This window comes from Sorex fumeus, unplaced genomic scaffold, assembly GCF_029834395.1.
Source record: "Sorex fumeus unplaced genomic scaffold, SorFum_2.1 ptg000018l, whole genome shotgun sequence".
Lineage (NCBI taxonomy): Eukaryota > Metazoa > Chordata > Mammalia > Eulipotyphla > Soricidae > Sorex > Sorex fumeus.
Window position 1 is genome coordinate 24,342,530 of NW_026606075.1, and position 18,641 is coordinate 24,361,170.

General features: G+C 44.1%; 1 protein-coding gene across 4 annotated transcripts in view; it reads right to left on the reverse strand.

Moving 5' to 3' along the window:
* Nucleotides 1-1,114: 1,114 nt before the first annotated feature.
* The window catches only part of PDE8B (phosphodiesterase 8B), a 271,503-nt gene continuing 253,976 nt past the window's right edge, over nucleotides 1,115-18,641 (reverse strand). For all 4 annotated transcript variants that reach the window (XM_056112509.1, XM_056112510.1, XM_056112508.1 and 1 more), the window contains exons 17-22: nucleotides 17,602-17,800; nucleotides 13,783-14,000; nucleotides 12,530-12,650; nucleotides 9,717-9,884; nucleotides 5,269-5,398; nucleotides 1,115-2,902 (exon numbers count right to left, since the gene is read on the reverse strand). In XM_056112509.1, the coding sequence (XP_055968484.1) occupies nucleotides 2,793-2,902; nucleotides 5,269-5,398; nucleotides 9,717-9,884; nucleotides 12,530-12,650; nucleotides 13,783-14,000; nucleotides 17,602-17,800 (946 nt within the window). In that variant the 3' untranslated portion in view covers nucleotides 1,115-2,792. The remainder of the gene's footprint in view (nucleotides 2,903-5,268; nucleotides 5,399-9,716; nucleotides 9,885-12,529; nucleotides 12,651-13,782; nucleotides 14,001-17,601; nucleotides 17,801-18,641) is intronic.

Sequence of the window (18,641 nt, forward strand, 5' to 3'; positions counted from 1 at the left end):
ACCATGCCTAGGCATTTATCCAAAGGATATGAACAGGCTAATAAAAGAATATTTGAAGCCATGCCTTCATGACATCATTACTCACAATAACCAAAACATGGAATCAATCAAACTGATGACTAGGTAAAGATGCTGTGGTGATGGGGCCGGAGCCATAGTACAGCAGATAGGGTGTTTGCCTTGTACGTGGCCAACCTGGGTTCTATCCTTGGCACTCCATATGGTTCCCCGAGCCCATCAGGAATGATTCCTCAGTGTAGAGCCAGAAGTAAGTCCTAAACACAAACAAAAAACTGGTGGGAAGCCATGAGAGGTCCCAGTGACTAAATCTGCCACTGCCTTGTAAGGATGAGGCTGTAGTTCCTATCCCTGTGCCTCCTGCATGTGCACAAAACAGTCCTGGCACCACCACATGCAATTTCCAGCCAGTCAATTTTGGGTGCAAGCACCACAACTCAAGGTGTGCCCCCTTGGTGCAGGGTCAAAAATGACAAAAATATGTGCAATCCTGGTCATCACAACATCAACACAAGGGAAATTCAATGAAACGAGCGTGTCGACTCAATGGTATATAACTCCACAGGTAAGTACATTGAAAATTTCATAAATCATTCTGGTTCAGATAATAATGTTTATACTAAACTCTTCAGGGTAAGCTGTATTAAAATGCAACTTCCTTCTGTATTTGTGTTGCATTTTCCTAAATCAAAAGGCTTCTTCAAAACAGAATGTGTTAGTAAACATTTCCATGTAAGAGGTAATTACAGTTGATGCCATATGATAGATATACCATAAGGGTAATTTCTAAGAAACCAATTATGTGGAGGACTGTACTTGTAGTTAACAACTAAGCAGATTCTGCCACAGCAGGGTACGTGATACAGAGTACAGCTGTACTAAAACTTCAGTACCTGTTCAAATTAAATAATATAACATATACATGAAAATGAAGTTAATTGCATGTAGCTTTAAGAGGTGATATACATATAGAAGAATGTCAAACATTTAATAAATGTTACTTACCAAACGGAACTGAAAGTGACATAGTGAAAGACTATTCTTGCTTCAAGCAAACTTCAGAAACCTAGGAAAATTGAGATCCTTAACGATGGAATTCTGGCATTCTGATTTTAATGTGTTTGAAAAAAGTGTGACTCATGAAATAAAGGACACTCAACCAAAACTTTGAAATTATGAAAAATTTAGGCCAAAGAGGTAAAATAAAAACAGCTGTTGGGAATGAAAAATGGCTGTAGGAATTTAGTTACAAGTACATCACAAAAACATTTTCATCACATTTATATAATGCAACAAAGCAATACAAAGCTCACTGCTGTCTGACCAAGCAAGTTCTCATCATCTACCAAAAATAATTTAAATACATTTCTTTGCATGGAATTATCATGTTTCTTTTTTTTGGGTACAAAACATAGAAAAAAATTGGCACATTATGTAGTGATAGTTATTATCTTTTTTCTTCCATGTATTAAATCTAGTGTTCTGCATTCCATTTTTTTTCTGAATAAAGAAACTATTCAGTTGTCTCTATACCTCCTCAAAATGCAATATGATATACAGAGAATTAAAGTAAAAACAAAGATACTGTTTACTGAGTTTCTAATATTTATAATACATGGAGAATAGCTGGTTGTTCCAAGAGAAAGTAAAATCTCAAATTTGACTTTATGTAGATCACAGAAAGTTGTGAAAAGAGCTGTATAAAAATATGCACTTGTGCTTTAGAAGCTTTTAGCATACAATAGCTTAAAATAGTATTTACTGCTTTTCCATATACCTGTTTTCTCATATATTTACACATCTTCTATGCTTTTTTTTACATAATTAAAGGAAATTGGCATGATCTCAAATATAGATAGGTAAAAACATCTGAACCTTCCCTTATCCCCTGCCCCAAATAATACATACAGATGATATATGGCACAGCATACTTCATGGACTTATACCCAGAAAATTTAGATTGCGTTAATAAAAATGTTAAACCGCAAACGTATATAAATTTTTTTAAAAAAGCTTTCCCAAGGGTTCAGATTTAATGGCTTTAATATAATACTACAGTGTCTCTTGACAGCCTCCAAACCAGAAATACGGGAATCTCATGGGTTCCTCCCCAACAAAATGTCACTTCCCCATCACAATGGCTTTCTGGAGGAAAGAATCCCACCTATGCAACCTGCCTATTCCAGTGTAAAGAGGGCACTCATGGGGTCAAGACTGTTTAGCTTAGGCGTCACACCATCAACCAAAATAGCTACTAGCCATGGAGGCGCGGGTGCTAATTTACCAGTAATTTGGTCCTGGTTTTGTTCTTTTTTGTGTAGTTTTTAATTTTGCTCTTCTTTTGAATCCTTCATACTTACGGAATTTAGTCAAGCTACAGAGTGATGGTGACTTGTACAGTAGGAGATGAGCTGGACACTGGCTAAGCTAGCTGGTAATCATCCAGAGATGGGCTCAGATCTCCAAGTCTTTGTTGCTTGTGTCCTGTTATGGTAAACCCACTCCAAAGATGGATGAAAGCACACAAAAATAACAGCAGAGCACAGGAGTTTGCTGTGTGTGTGTTCTGTCACTGAGTGTTCAAAATGATCTATTTTTCTTTATGGAACATCACTTTCTAAAAATGAAATTTGGGAACTTGAATGACTGAGGTTAAATAATAGACGTTAATTTCCTAACCTATACTGTCATTCTCATTCTAACGGAAAGCCTCTTGTTCCTACTATGATTCTCAGTGCCCTTTGTAGATCAAGAGGTCCTTTTCTGCCTTGGCATCAGTTATCAGATGGAAGCCTCAGACTCTTGCACTTCAGGTCATCCAATGTCTTCCAGTGTTTGTAATTATCAGCCAAATGTTGCATCAGAGCAGGCAAATGTGCAAAGGCTGCAAAGACATAGAAGAACCAAAAGATGCATATTAGGGATAAATTTGCTTACCGTCAAAGACGTGAAAGATCTAGACACTAAACTTATGCAATTTTCAAAGAAAAACACAGAAAAATGAAAAGATATTTTATGCTTATGGATTGGAAAAATTAGCATGGTTAAAATAGCCAGCATTACCTAAATAATGAAATCTCACCAAAATCTCAGTGGCGTTCTTTACAGAAATAGAACAAAATAATGAAACTGAAAGATCATGACTAGCCAAAACAATGCTGAGAGAAAAAGGAAAATGGAAATATCAGACTTTATTTCAACTATACAACAAAGCAGTAGTAATCAAATCAATGCAGTATTAGCATAAAAATAATGAATGAATGAATGACACAAATGAGAGCCCAGGGATAGACCAACACATAATTAATGTCAAAGAAGTCAAGGATAGAGGAGGAAGATCAGCCTGTTCAATAAATAGTTTTGGAAAAACAGAACACAGACATGCAAGAGACCAGTAACACACAAAAATTTGAAATGGGTTAAGGACTATAATACATAGAATAAAACATGGGCGATATACTTCGACATCAGCCTCAGAGTTGCCTTTGAGGACTTGATTCTAGCAGCAAGGAAAACAAAAGGTAAAGGCTCGAGCGGGCCCAGTAACGTCTCCATTGGAGACTTTGTTGTTACTGTGTCTGGCATATCGAATACTCTCGGTAGCTTGCCGGGCTCTCCGAGAGGGGCGGAGGAATCGAACTCTGGTCAGCCATGTTGGCCGCGTGTAAGGCGAACGCCCTACCCGCTGTGCTATCGCTCAAAAGAAATATAAATACGGACTAATCAAGTATAGAATGCTTCTGCAAGTCTGAAATTCATCAGAATGAAGGTTAACTACTGAATACACTTGCACATCCTATATCTGACAAGAAATGAATAATCAAATGTACTAAGATTTTATGAAATTCAACAAGATGAGAAACAATTTTAAAAAAGTACAGATGCTCTAAAAAATGACAGAGATGGCTCATAGGAATACAAAATGAAGTTCATTATCTTTATTTTCAGGGAAATACAACTCAAAACAATACATATCAAATCACACCTAGCGTGAGTTATCAGATTATGCACAAAACAGAAGAAACAGAAAGAGCTGGAGATGTTGTGAAAAGGGACCTGTTGCACTATACCCTGTAGGTGAAATGTAACTGGTACAGTCTCGATAACATTTTATGGAGAGTCTTCAAAAAATATAGAAATTCGGTAGGATTATGTAACTGCATTTAACTGAAGAATAAAGGAGCTAGTAATTTGAAGAGCTCTCTCTCTTCATGAAACATGGTTGACAATAGAAGAGTTGGAAACCACGTAAGTAGCTGTCGGCAGACAATGGGGAAAAGAAGATGCAACACAGTGCTAGGGATGTAACTTGTTGGTAGAACATATGCCGTCCATGTGTTTAGTCCTTAGCACCACCAGAAAGAAGTAAAAGGATGTGGCATGTATGCGTGATGGAATTCTACTTGGCTATACATAAACATATGAAAAACAAATATGTTCGTATAAATAAAATCCTTCCACTTGCAACAATATGGACTGATGTAGAGAATATTATACATAGCAAAGTTAAGTCATACAGAAGGATAAAACACTGTGATTTCACTCATGGATGGAACATAAACACAAAAAGGGTCTGAATAATAGAAAAAAATTTAGACGAAAGACTAAATTTAGAGGTTACCAGCAGGAAAGTGGGAGTGGGTGAATCAGCTAAAAGAAAGATTCAATTGTATGGTGGAGGGCAGAGTTGGACATTCAGTGGTGAACTTAATGTAGTATATACAGATGATGATTTATAATGATGCCTATTATTATATGCTGTTTTAGTGCAAAATAATAGGGGGAAAGCCTGTTAAATTAGAAGCAGAATACTTATAAGGCTGGGGCATTGGGACAAATTTGGGGTCCAAAGTGGAGACATTAACCTGACAATAAACCTTAGGCTGCAAGTGACCACACAAGCATAGTAGGATATTCAACAGTTTCTCAAATACAAAGAAATCCTTTGCATTTAAAACTGAAAAGTTGTCTCAGTGACCACATCACAACAACCCCACTCTGAGCAAGCCTAATATATTTTGTGTTCTGTTGAGTTTCTACCAATTTTAAGACTAAGACTGCTTAGTTTGGTTATCAAAAGGGGGGTGAAAACGTGCTTATCTAGCTATCAAACATCCTCGGCTCTTGTGTGCACTTACAACACACCCTACTTCACACAGGTCTGGCTCCAGGCCCACCCATGCCAATCCAGGCGATCAGCATAAAGCATGACAAATGCCCCTGGGACTGACAAAACACAATCTGTCTCACCATCCCAGGCATCGAACATGTCGGTTATGAAGTAGTCGATAAAGGAGATCTGGGACTTGGGGATGCTACAGGTATTCCGGTCAAAGACTGGCATCACCACAGGCAGCCCCTGTCTCTTCTCTTCGTCGGTCTGTAAAATAACAAAAAGGCATTGTTGATGGGCAAGCGGGTGCTAGATGGTTTCTCAGAACCCACTGTGGAAATGGGTCGGAGGAAGAAACAGGCCCAGCAAGTTCCTGAGGCCTTTGGCAGTCCAGCAGTGACCAAACTCAGATCTGGCACCTCAGTCCTGCTATTCACAGTCCCTCCTGTGCACTGATTTCAGGAGTTATAGCTCCTTTTAGTTTTCACTATTGGAAGGTTAGACAAATTTTGAACATGATATTAAGGATGATACTAATAGTAATAATACTAATATTGGTAACACATACTGAACATCTATGCAGACAGTGTAGAGCAATGGTATGTGAAGCTCGATGCCTTAGCATAAATCAGAACTGACACAATATCAAGAATGGGTTTTGTTATTTTGTTTTTGTTTTAGGGCCACATCTGGTGGTGCTTAAGGTCTACCCCTGACCCTGTGCTCAAGGATCGCTTCTGGTAGGGTTCAGGAGGACCATATAGGGTTCCAGGGATAGAAACCATCACAGTAAGTGCCTTTCCCACTGTATTATCTCTTGGGCCTCTTCACAGTGATTTTATTATTCATCCTCACATACTTTAGTTTAAAAAGAAAGAGCTAGTCTGGGGGATCCCTTAGTGGTCAAACTGCTACTCACAAATTTGACCCCTGGTGTCCTTGCTATATACCAAGTGCCACTCCAGTGCTCTGCTATTTGGGACTTGCACCTAAGCAGTGTGCACAGTCTTCAGTCCACAGCCAGGCATGCAGGACCACCATGACTAAAGTGTGTGATCCCTCAGCCAGCACACAACCCTATGTGAGCACTGGGTCAGGAGTGAGCCCCAGGGCAGGCATGACAACCCACACATGCAGGAAGGAGCTCCATGACTGATGAGCATCCCCATGGCCAAGTGTACAACCCCAGTGAGGAAGGACCACAGCTGAATGGACTCAGTGCCCAGTTGTTACAGCAAAGGGAAGGGAAGGGGGCAAGAAAGGCGGTTTACTCTAAGAACACACACTGAGGGGATATTTGCTTCCCTGTGTTCACAGCAACCTTATTCATAGTAGCCACAACATAATCAGCCTAAGTGTTCATCTGCAGATGACCAGGCAATGGAGCTGGGCTGTGTATATTCAATGGAATACTACTCTGCCATCAAGAAAAATAAATTCATGTAGAAGCTCTAAAAAGTCTAAAATGACTATAGTAGTATTGTAAACTATGTATGTCAATCCATTCTTTTTTAAAGGAAAGATTAAATCATGTTTTCTGAAACAAAATGGATGGATCTTGAAGTGATTATGCTAAATAAGTCAAGGAGGGGACTGGAGTGAAAGTACAGCAGGTAGGGCATTTGCTTTGCCTGCAGCGGACCTTGGTTTGATCCTCAGCACTCCATACAGTCCTCTGAGCATCACCAGCAGTGGTCCCTGAGCACAGAACCAGGAGAAAGCCCCAATACCACCAGGTGTGCCCCCCCAAAACAAAACAAACAAAAAAACAAATAAACAACAACTACAAACCCTCCCAAGAAGACAGGAAGTAAAGGACAATTAACAGATAATTTTATTTATACAGAACATAATTAAAGATAATGAATGGGAAAAAAATAAAACCCAACAAGACTATCTCCTAGACCCAGTGAAAATTTTCCCTTGCCAGAGGGAAAGGGGAGAGAGGTGGGAGGAATGGGGAGAGGGGTCTTTTTTTTAATTTTTATTTTTAGTGAAACACCATGAAGTACAGTTGTAGATTTACAATTTTTTGTGCTTGGGTTTCGATTATACAATGATCAAATACCCATCCCTCCACCAGTGCCCATTTTCCACCACCATGGATAATATCCCTCCCACCCCCATCCCTCCCATCTCACCCTGCCTCTGTGGCAGGGCAATCCCTTGTGTTCTCTCTCTCCTTTTGAGTGTTGTGATCTGCAAAAGAGGCTTTGAGTGGCAAACATGTTCAGTCCATAGTCTACTTTCAACATGCATCTCCCCTCCTGGGAGGATCCTCCAAACACCCTTAATTTGGTGCTCAAGAGAGGGGTCTTTTTAAAGGTGGAGTGGGGAGTAATCTCACATACATACAGAGATAGAAAGCGATACCTCTGAAAGATTCTAGTATTGCTAATGCTAAGTCAATGGAATAATAAGCCAGTTTCAGCTAGAATTTCCTTATGAAACGATCACTCTGGATAAGAACTGAGTGAGAATGGCACACATCAAAAAGAACAAGAACAACCAATGCTGGTGCAGATGTGGGGAGAAAGGGACTCTCATTCATTGTTGGTGGAAATGCCAACTGGTCCAGCCTTTTTGGAAAACAATATGGGAATTACTCAAAAAACTAGAAATTGAATTTTCATATGACTCAGCAATATCACTTCTGGGAATATACTCCCTGCAAACACATACATCAGAATGACATTTGCATTTGTATGTTTATTACAGCATTGTTCACAATAGCCAGAATCTGGAAACAATCCAAGTGCCTGAGAACAGATGACTGGTTAAAGAAACTATAGTACATCTACACAATGGAATACTATGGGAAAAAAATGAAGTCATGAAATTCGCTTATGAATGGATGGTCACTGAGAGTATCATGTTGAGTGAAATAGTATCTGTGCCCAACAGAGTGACAGACGGTGTTAAGACTTGGGCAATGGTCCAGACATCCTGGAGGTGTGTCATATCTGAATCTTTTGTACTTAGTGCCTGTGCTCATGTGGACTCAGCCACGATTCACCATCCATGCAGGTCAGTGGGCAGAGTCTGGTCTGGGAATTCCACCTTTACATTTTTCACTGACTTGTGAATATTCCTCCTTGGGGCAAGAATACTGAAACAGGGAGCTTCCAACAAATCACTTAAAGGTTTGTTCTTTTTTTATCTCTTACCCCTACCCCTCCCTTCCACCGCCCACCTCAGCCCCATTTACACGCTGGGCGAAAAGTAGGAATAAGATTTAGGAATAGAGGAGTTCTCTCTGTGGGTTCTGGGGAGACCGCTTATGGCCTCCCACCTGTGTTCAGCCCAGCATGCTCATGGTAGGTCAGTCAAAGAGTCCAAAAAGATCCAGTGCCATTCAAGGAGTAATTTCGGGTTTTCTTCATCTCTGGGGCAGCCTCGGGGTTTCCTGTCCTCTACAGCTAACTCACCAGGACCTCTGTGGTCATGGCCCCTCCCTGCTAGATATGGTGAGCCTTTCAGTACTGTGAGGGCCATCTCTGGCAGGGCTGGGGGCTGGAACGCAAGTCAGAGTCTCACACAGCCACAGCCACAGCCACAGTGTGTGCACCCCCACAGGAGCCACGGCCCCCACCCAGACACAAGCAGTTCCTTGGCGGAATATTCCAGTCACACATGTAACCCAGCTTTCCTCACTCACAGTGGAATCGATTCTCTAGTTACTGTGTACTTATTCTTCAGCCAGGCACTTTCCCACCCATCTGTAGAGCCTCTTCTCTGGGAAGAGGACCGTTATTTCAAATGGCAGCTTGCAATCTACCATTTTCTGGATCTTGTTTTTTTCTCCTTTGACTCTTCTTCACATTGCTAAATTGAACTACAAATTGCTGTTCCCTTCTATAAAAGTTCTGTTTTTCCTCCTTACTAGTTTTGCTCATAATGCTTTGTTCTCACAGGAAAAACTCCTTTAAAAATGTTCTGAACATTTCCCACAAAGTCCTTCCTTTATCAAGAAAAGAACATCTTGTTTATTTGCACTTAGCATTTACCTCCTTTAAAAGATCATTTTCACTTTTTTTTTTTTAACCAACACGTGGACCTGTGTCTACATCCTCTAGTTTGAATTCCCCCTGGCAAGAGGTGTCTTGATCAGTTCTGTTACCCACAGTGCATCATGGAGATAAGAACAGAGTGAAAGAATGCTTGGTTCATCTTGTTTGTTGTTTTGGGGGCCACATCCGGTGAATCTCAGAGCTTACGCCTGGCTCTATGGTGCTCAGCAGACCATATGGGATGCTGGGGATTGAATTCAGGTCGGCCATGTGCAAGGCAAGCGGTCTACCCACTGTACTATTGTTCTGGCCCCAAATCATTCATTTTTGTGAAAGTTCAGGATCCAACAATTTGAGGATGAAAAGACTCTCTTACCTTATCACTTTTCCCTTAGATATTCTTTGGTTGGACCCAGTCACACAGGTCCCCTGATGGAATCAGAGGGTGACTCTAGGTCCAGATAGGTATCTACTTTCCAAGGAGGGCTATGTTACCACCTGGAGAATCCCTAGAACTCTTTGACCTGGGGACCAGTCCCGAAGTTAACTGTCTCTTCCCTACAGGGGCAGCGCACCTGAGCGAAATACTCCTCGGAGATCCTCCCAGCCCACTCGATGCACAGGTCCAACGGGCGGCACGGGTTGGCCACATCTGCACATTTAATCATCATGCGCTTGATCAGCATTTGGTTTTCAGGAAAGTTCTTCCCAACAAGGTTGCATTCACAGTCACTGCCCTCGATCTGGAAAACATTGTCAGTTCAGAGTGAGTTCAAGAAAAGGGTAAAGGGGCTGGAGTGATAGCACAGCGAGTAGGGCGTTTGCCTTGCACGCAGCCAACCCAGGTTCGAATTCCAGCATCCCATATGGTCCCCTGAGCACTACCAGGAGTAATTCCTGAGTGCAGAGCCAGGAGTAACCCCTGAGCATCATCGGGAGTGATCAAAAAAAAAAAAGGGTGAAGTCACCAGCGCTGACTGCTCAGACATGTACTTGTGGTGATCACCTGGGCACCCACAGGCATGATGGGGACTCAGCGGAAGAGATTCTCTCTCCCTTACTTAAATCTGCAAGGATAAAGTCCGTGCAACACACCTTACACAGCGTAGGAACAGGTGGGCAGGGAAAAGCCCTGTTGGTCCTCTCCCATCTCTGTCTGTTCATCCTCCTCAGCAGAGCTCAGAGCTCCAAACAGTTCTGATTTTTCTGTTACTAGGTTTGTGTGTGTGCACGAGCGCGTGCATGTGTGTGTGTGTGTGTGTGAGAGAGAGAGAGAGAGAGAGAGAGAAACACAGAGAGAGAGAGAGAAACACACAGAGAGAGAAACAGAGACAGAGAGAGATTTTGAATTTTTTTTTTTTAGTAATTTGGTATGTAACTTTAAGGAAAAACTTTTCTCCTATTTTACAAGGAAATGTATAAAAACAAAGATTACAGTTTAATAAACTAATAATAAGAAACCAAATGAAATTATTTTTCTATTTCTCTCTCATATGCTCACCAACTCTCTTTCTCCTATGACTTTCTATCCAAGTCTGCTCTTCCTCCTCCTACCACATTCTAGCTTTTTTTTTTTTGATGTGGAGGGGTTCCATATTTGGCAGTACTAAAGGATCACTCTGCGTAGTAGTTGGGGGACCTTATTCGGTATCCAGGTTGGCACATGCAAGAAAAGTACTTTACCCACTACAATGTCTCCAGCCCATCTTTCTGCTTCCTTTGTTTTTGTTCTGGGCCTACCTGGTGGTGCTCAGGGCTTACTACTAGTATTGTGCTCAGGGCCACATGAGGTGCTGGGGTTCAACATTCTGCTTTTTCAAGGCAAGTGTCTCCTTGCACTTTCCTGGATCTTCCCAGGTGGTAGGAAGTATGGGCCACTTAAGTGTGTGGTTGTAGGAGAAGAAAATAAGCCTGGGCAGGAGCAGATGGTGTATATCTGACATATCTGATGCATGTCAATGACCAAGGCCATGAGTAGGTTGAGACAAATGCAAGTAGTCAACTAGACCAAACCTGGAAGACTGCTGCTTTGCTTTGAAAGGCTCCCCTGAATTGACCGTGTGAAAAGATTCAGTAACTCTCAGGAGTGCAGTCAACCTGAGAGCCTACACAGCCTGTGGGGGATTCAGTTTTGTCTTGAGATTTCTTAGACCAGGAGCAAAATTATTCTCAGAGGCTGCTGTTTTGTTTCCTAAGCACAGATAAAATGCTCCTCACTACAGATGCTGCTGGGAATAATTCTTAACCCAGAGCTGGGGGCTTACTTACATGGCAGAAGCTGCAGACTTCTCTGATTCTGGGTATTTTTCCTTTCTAAATCTCGTCTCCAGATTCTTGCTCCCATAAACCCTCTGTGTAAAAAGGGGGTCCTGAAATTGTGATGTGGCATAAATTTGGGGTGGTGGTGGAGCAGAATATAGGTGAAGTGGAGACTGTCTCTCCTTTCCAGGCTGGGTCCATCATGGCGGTGATGGTTGGCACAGGGGAGGTCTCCCTAACAATTTCCAAGTGACTTTTAAGACACCATTCATCAACTATCCACTTATGCAACCTTCTCAACAGGAAAGAGCAGAGAACTTTTCTAACCAGATGAATGGTTGCCTGGCTTTTAAGGGCAGTTGATCTCTCCTCTGACAATAAACTCTTAACTTTCTTTGTTTCTAAAACCCAGATTTTACAGGAACCTTAAAGCAGGTACCATGGTACTGCTAGTGAACTTTAATAAAGGAAAACCAAATGTGCTTTTGCCCAACTAGTCTCTCCAAATCTCACAATAGTATATAGTCTTTGGGTACTGATAGACTTCTTATGCCAACCAGTAGGAATAGAGTTTTCTAAAATCTTGATTTTGATGTCTGAAACAAACAGAAATTTGGGTACCCTAAAACAGTATTTCTCAGCCTGGGGCCTTATGGTCCCCTGTGCCTGCCCCCACTTATTCCAAGGGAGTCACAGGTGAAAATTGTGTAAATGGGGCACCAAGGCATGAGACGAGGGACTGACTGGTAGGATGGGGGTGGGTGGGGACCTCAAGATGTAATGAAGGTTGAAAGGGGCCATGTCAGAAATCGACTGTGAGGGCCCTAAAATCCACTACTTGTGCCAGTCTCTGCTGCCTGCCAGTTCCTTCCGTCATATTCTCTAGCCCTGTTTCCTTTTGTCACCGCCTACACACTTCATCTCAGGGCTTAGCACAGGGTTACTGTGAACACCATTAATCTATGTTTTGTTCTCAAGAAAAACAAGTGGCAAGTACCTTTAGCCCTTCTGTACCAATCTAAGTAAATAACCACCTTGTACTAAAGAGTGAGAGAAAAAACGCTTTGAGACCAGAGTAGACGTGGTGGAAATAAGCTCTGATGTCTCTTATTACATTGACAAGGCTCACCTCAGCGGCCAGGGGCTTGTTGATGCTGTTCACAAATTTGTTCACATGTTCAAAGTGCTTTGTCATCTCTGTGGCTAACACCATGTCGATAATAGCTTGGCGCAATGTCCGATAATGGTTCCTAAAATCACCAGGAGACAAAGGGCCTTGTTCACATACAGTTCAGAATTAGAACCTTTAAACAGCACTGCTCCCATCTTACCACATTCCTCACCAGCTGCCTAAAAGGTAGTTGGAAACATAAAATTAAGAAATTAGGGAAGATACCAGCAACACAATAAAGCCAGGATTTACTGATTCTATTCCATTTCCTTGAATGATAGCTGATCCTTTACATCTGATTTTTTTTTTTAAAGGTGGTACTTGTCTCACAATGAAGACATTGTTGGGCCCGCTCAAGCAAATCGAACAATGGGAGGACAGTGCGACAGTGCAGTGCCACTTGTTGTATGGTAGACCCTTATTTTAAAAAGGGGGATTCCTTTTTGCTTTCCTTTGGCTATATCCAAATGGTGAGATGGAGAAAATGAAAAGTCCCTTTCCTAAATGGCTGGTACTGCTACTGGAGCTGTCCCTGGGAATTCAGCATGGACCGGGTGGTTCCTGTTATGGGACCGGTCATGACCTCTTCTGGTGATGGCCCTGCAAGAACATTTTCCCACTAACAGGTGATGCTCTGGATTAGAATGAGATAGACTCTGTAATGGATGTAGCAGTGACCATGCTCAAAATTACTGTTGCGTTCCCATCATCTGTTCCCTGACTCTCTCCAGAGGGTCCCAGTGCTTGTAGCCCCATGCCCAGCCTCAGAGCCTCAACAGTATTGCTGGCACCTGACGAGGAAACCAGCCCCTGGAGCCAGGCTCAAGGTGGCCCAAAGTTGAGGTGGGGCCAGATGAGGGAGGATCTAGTTCCTCTGATTTACAAAAGACTGGATGTCCTTGTGAGGAGGTAAAAATACCAGCCACACCTATTAGTGATAGGGTCAATATTTCTTGAGTGTGGTGCACGGTAGAAAACATTATTCCGAGAGTTCTCTGAAGACCAAACACAGTTAAAAAGAGGCGAAGGCAGAGTGAAAAGGACAGTTTAATCCACGAGGGCAAGGCTATTATTCCACTGCCTGACCCAATGATACCACCGTTCTTCTCTTCTCCTTCCCCTCCTCCCTAAGAGGAAGGTAAGTGCTTGAAGCACTATACAAAACCTTCTTGGCTTAACTGCACGAATCCTTGGGCCCCACCACCACCAACCTGTCCATGTTTTTGAAAATGTTGCACTTGGCATCCTTGACGGTCAGCTGGAAGGCCAGTGCGGTGTGGTGGCTCTCCAGCACGGCTGTGTCGTTGTAGAGCACGGCCAGCTCGCTGCCAGCATTGCACAGGAATGAGTTGGTACGTCCTGGGTGGTCCACATCGTGCACCGTGGCCGCGATCAGAGCCGCCACCTCGTCCAGTTGATCGAGGCTTCCCTGGAGTGAAGGGGGCGGGTAAGACTGAGCATTACCCTCGGCATGAGGGAGCCCCTATGCTCAGACCCCACCATGTCCCTTCCAAGGGATGACTGGAAAGGTGGGCTGAGGACAAGGTGCGTCTTCGTCTGCTGAGTCTGTCCAAATCCTGGTAGTCGAAAGGCCGCCAGGATGCAAGGCTTCAGTTTGCCATGGCTGTTTTAGTTCTATTAACTTTGCTATCGAATCACTGTGAAATAGACCTTTCCAAAGCTGTTCGTGATTGGATTTCAGTCATACAGTGCTGTAGCTTTTTTTAGCAGGAAAAGAGAAATCTTGGCTGCCAGTATAATGGATAAATTCTCTCCCTGGAGTCCAGTCTTGGTCTCCAAAAAGAAGTCAAATGGACTTATTTCAAATGCCTGCCACATTGCTAGGATCCTTTTCAAGATCCTTTCCAAAGCACAAAGTGGCCCCCCCATCACAAATATGACTGATCTGCCTCCTTACTGCCACCCCTGGCAGTGCTCAGGGCTTACTCTGGGCTCTGCACTCAAGGATCACTCCTGGTGGTACTTGAGGGAGCATTTGTGGTGCCAGGAAACCAAACTGTGATCAGCCACATGCAAGGCAAGCGCCTTAAGCCCTGTCCATCTAGCCCTCTGGCCCTTATCTGCCTACATCTGACAAGATGGGGACTGTGGCCCCAAGTGGCACAAGCGGGAGGTCCTAGTAGTATGAAATGCTGCTCTGGCCCTACAGGGGGCAGAGGCAGAGACCCCCTGTCTGAGGCTCACACATTGGAGCATCAAGGGAGAAAAATGCTTTTGGACTCACAACCTTAGAAGATAGTCTCACGCAGGCTGTAACACAAAGGATTGGCCTTGAGGCCGGAGCAATAGTACAGTGGGTACGGTGTTTGCCTTAAATGTGGCTGACCCAGGTTCAATCCCCGACATCCCATATGGTCCCAAAAGTACCGCCAGGAGTAATTATTCCTGAGTGCAGAGCCAGGAATAACCCCTGAGTATCGCTGGGTGTGACCCAAAAAGAAAAACAAAACAAAACAAAACAAACAAAAAACCCCAAAGGACTGGCCTTAATAAACTGACTCAGTAACACACTTACGGGTGCTTGTGACCATACGAAGTGCTAGAACCCCCCAGTACCCCATTCGTATACAATGCTGGCATGGTGTCAGCGCAGGCAGAGCTGAACACTCACTGGGGCAGACTCCACATGGAAAGATACACATCCATGCCCATACACACAAACTTCCTGGGGAATATTCTCCGAAGGAAACACAGAGACTGGGTGTGTCCCCATGGAGATTGATTCAGGGGACTACTGTGCAGGTCATCAAACTCCCTGGTAACTATTGATTCTCTTGGAACTGGGCAGTTTGGCAATCCCTAGTCACCTGACACTCACTGGGCCCAGAAACGAGTCCAGCAGCTTTGGAGAAATGGACTTCTCAGGGGATTTCATTCTAGCTAGAAACTGAGTCATGGGGTGGCCTCTGGCTCCCCTGTAAGTCACCTGTGGTGCGGGTGAGCTGGGATGATTCCCCTAAGGAAGGACAAACCAGAGTGGTCAGGCAGACCATGGCCAGGACGAGAAGTTCAGTGAATAAAGGACCTCTGGGATGCACCAGCGGGGGAACCCAAACCCAGGAGGCTGGGAGCACCACTGCAGATGAAGGACTCAGTGGAGGACGGGTCTCCCAGAGGAGCAGGGGGAGTGGGAGTGGCTGCCTGGTATGAGTCTCCAGGGACACAACTGCCTCAGAGGTCCTCGGGGCACATGGGCTATGGGTACTACCCCTCGGAGCTCAGGGGCACTTTTGCCAACCCCACCTGCTCAGGGGCCTTGCAGTTCTCAGTGTTTGGGGCTGTGGGCATCTTTCAGCCCCACCTGCCAAGGGTCCTTGCAGTTCTCTGGGTTCTGAGGGTCCGGCAGGGCCTTTCAGGGTTAGCATGGGTCATTTCAATTGGGAACACTGGGTTGAACTTGTTTCAGTTGCTGCAACTTGAGGAATCCTAGCAGACTCTGAAGGATCCAGCAACACTCACTGTGTGTAGAAAGGTTTGAATCTGGGGGAATGGAGCTATGCAGTGATCTGTGGGCCTGATCTACCAGGGATTCCAGGCTAATTCTGTGACACTAAGCCCTGACCCCAGCAGCTTCCATCACTTTGGTGTTAGTCTCGAGGCCCCACATCTTTTTTCACTGACCATTTGCAGCCTCAGCAGAGGGTGCGTGAGGCAGGGGAGAGTGAACTTGATGGCGGCATGGGGGAGAATCTTATTATTATTTTTATTATTGCTGTTTGGGTTACACCCAGCGATGCTCAGGGGTTCCTCCTGGCTCTGTACTCAGGAATTACTCCTGGTGGTGCTTCAGAGACCATTTGGAATGCCAGAGATCAAACCTGGGTTGGCCATGTGCAAGGCAAATGCCCTACCCACTGTACTATCGCTCCAGCCCTTAGATCCTCTTAGGAAGGTGCTAGAAAACACAGCTGACATCACCGTTTCTCAATGGAGAAGAAAGAACTTTACAAAGGTGTCATTCATTCTCCTCTTATCTTCTCTGCTTTTTGGCTGGTGAAAGTGAGTATCAGGATGAGACAAGTAAAACTGAGAAGGAAATTATTTCTCCCCATTCTCATGCTCTTTCTGCTCCTCCTTCCTGTCTGCTGCCCCTCATCTCCTTCGAACAAAGGAATCCAGGGTTTGCAGATTAAGGTGCATTTCACTTTGCACGTAGCTTTTCTCTCAGGAGTATCTGTGCTCTTAGCTTTGGTGCTAACTGCAACCAAGGAACAAACCAGAGTGGTCAGTGCTGAATAAGTGGTGGTCCTCAGAGAGGAGGAAAGCTGGGGCTCCCATGTCAGCTACGCCTGGGCTACACTAAGCTACCGTATAAACTAGCACCTGTACACAGCCATACAGTGATTCCTCTAGCAAAGCCTGACGATGGTGTGATGTCTCAATCAGTCCCTGAGCCGAAAGAGCAGTTAATGCAACCAACTACCAAGCGTGCTCTATTAGCCTATATTAAACCTGTTCAGGACATGTTGTATGTTATCGAGCTGAATTATCATCAATGCACACAGGACAGAGCCCCCCTCTGTGTTGTCTAAGTCTAAGGAACATAGCGCTTCCTCAGAATGACATAACCATCACGAATGTACTTACATATAGCTTCACACCTCCACAAAACACACATCAGCATTCAGGAGAATCCTCATTACACATCTGCACCATCAAATACCAGTGGCGTAATTTCAGTCTGAAAACCTCCAGACCTATAAACACAATTGTTCTCGCCTCTAACTGAGTAATTGCAAAGGACTCCAAGTGAACATCTAGGAGTGAACAGGCTCATCGAACACCCTGACACAGGAAGGAGTCTGCCCTGATGATTGTGTTAGGGATTCCGGGAAGAGAAAGGCTAAAGAGAAAGGCCAAATGCTAGAGAGAAACATCAAAATGACCCGGCTATGGTAGCCCCCAAAAAACTTCGTGTGATTGCTAACTCACTGCCCAATGAATGCACAGTTCCTCCATTTCCAGTCACAAACCCTTGCAGGTAACAAAATGTGACATCAAGGCTTTACCTTCACTCTTTCTTTTCCCAGGAAGAAGGCTGTGGCATGCAGGACATCGGCAGCATGAGTGGAGTTATGGTACGCATTGGAGGAATGGTAGTTGGCTTCAATCACTTGGAGCCAGGCTCGGAGAGTAGTTTCAGTACAGTGTAAAAATTCACACACCCCAAACCGGGAAAAGACCTTTAAGCCCAGGTAAACCAATGGTCTGCAAAACAGAAAAACTCTGAGTCACTGTACTCACTGGTCCAGAAAGAGTTTTCTCTGCTGATATAAGAGCATGGAGGCGTTTCTTTTTCTGAGGTTTACTTGACACACACAGCAGCATTACAACATCTCTGCTCCCGACTCCTTGAACTAGGAGATGAAGCATTTTTTCCTCATGATTTTCCTTATTCCAAGCTGCTTTATGCTGAACGACCCAAATGATTTAGAGATAATCTCAAATTATTCAAGGGGTTCTAAGAAGCAAGAAGGTTCCTGCTGGTCCCTTTCTATCTCTGCTTCCTCATAACCCTTCACAACACCTTACTTTGGACCCACTGAGGGACTAAAGGCATTGCTTGTAGAGTCACTTATCTACAGGTGAGCATCCTGAAAGTGCTATTGGCTGCATCCCTGGGATAAACACCCTTCCCCTGCTCTAGAAGATGGCTTCTTTTGAGTTTCCTAACCTTTCTCCCTGCTGACAGACAGAGCAAAAGGGAAGTCTACATTACTCTCAAGCTCATTTTGCTAAGGTGGGGTGTTCTAACAAGCTGGGGGCTGAGAATATTAAGGCTGCTGGGACTCACCGGTAGAAAGGAAGGACCTGGGGAGATGTGAGAGGGACAGTGGGGACTTCCTCCTCTGGGCTGTTACTAGCTGGATCCACCTCTCACCCACACATTGTTTCTCTCCACCAAGCCATTCACCCAGGGTCCCTGTTTGATGGACACTCCTGAGCGTGGCAGGAGAGGTGGATCCTGGGAGGCCTCTGGCAAGGGTTCACCTCCTCCAAGTCCCAGAGGTGGAAGCATTGAGCGGAATGTGGCCACCAGCCCACTGCC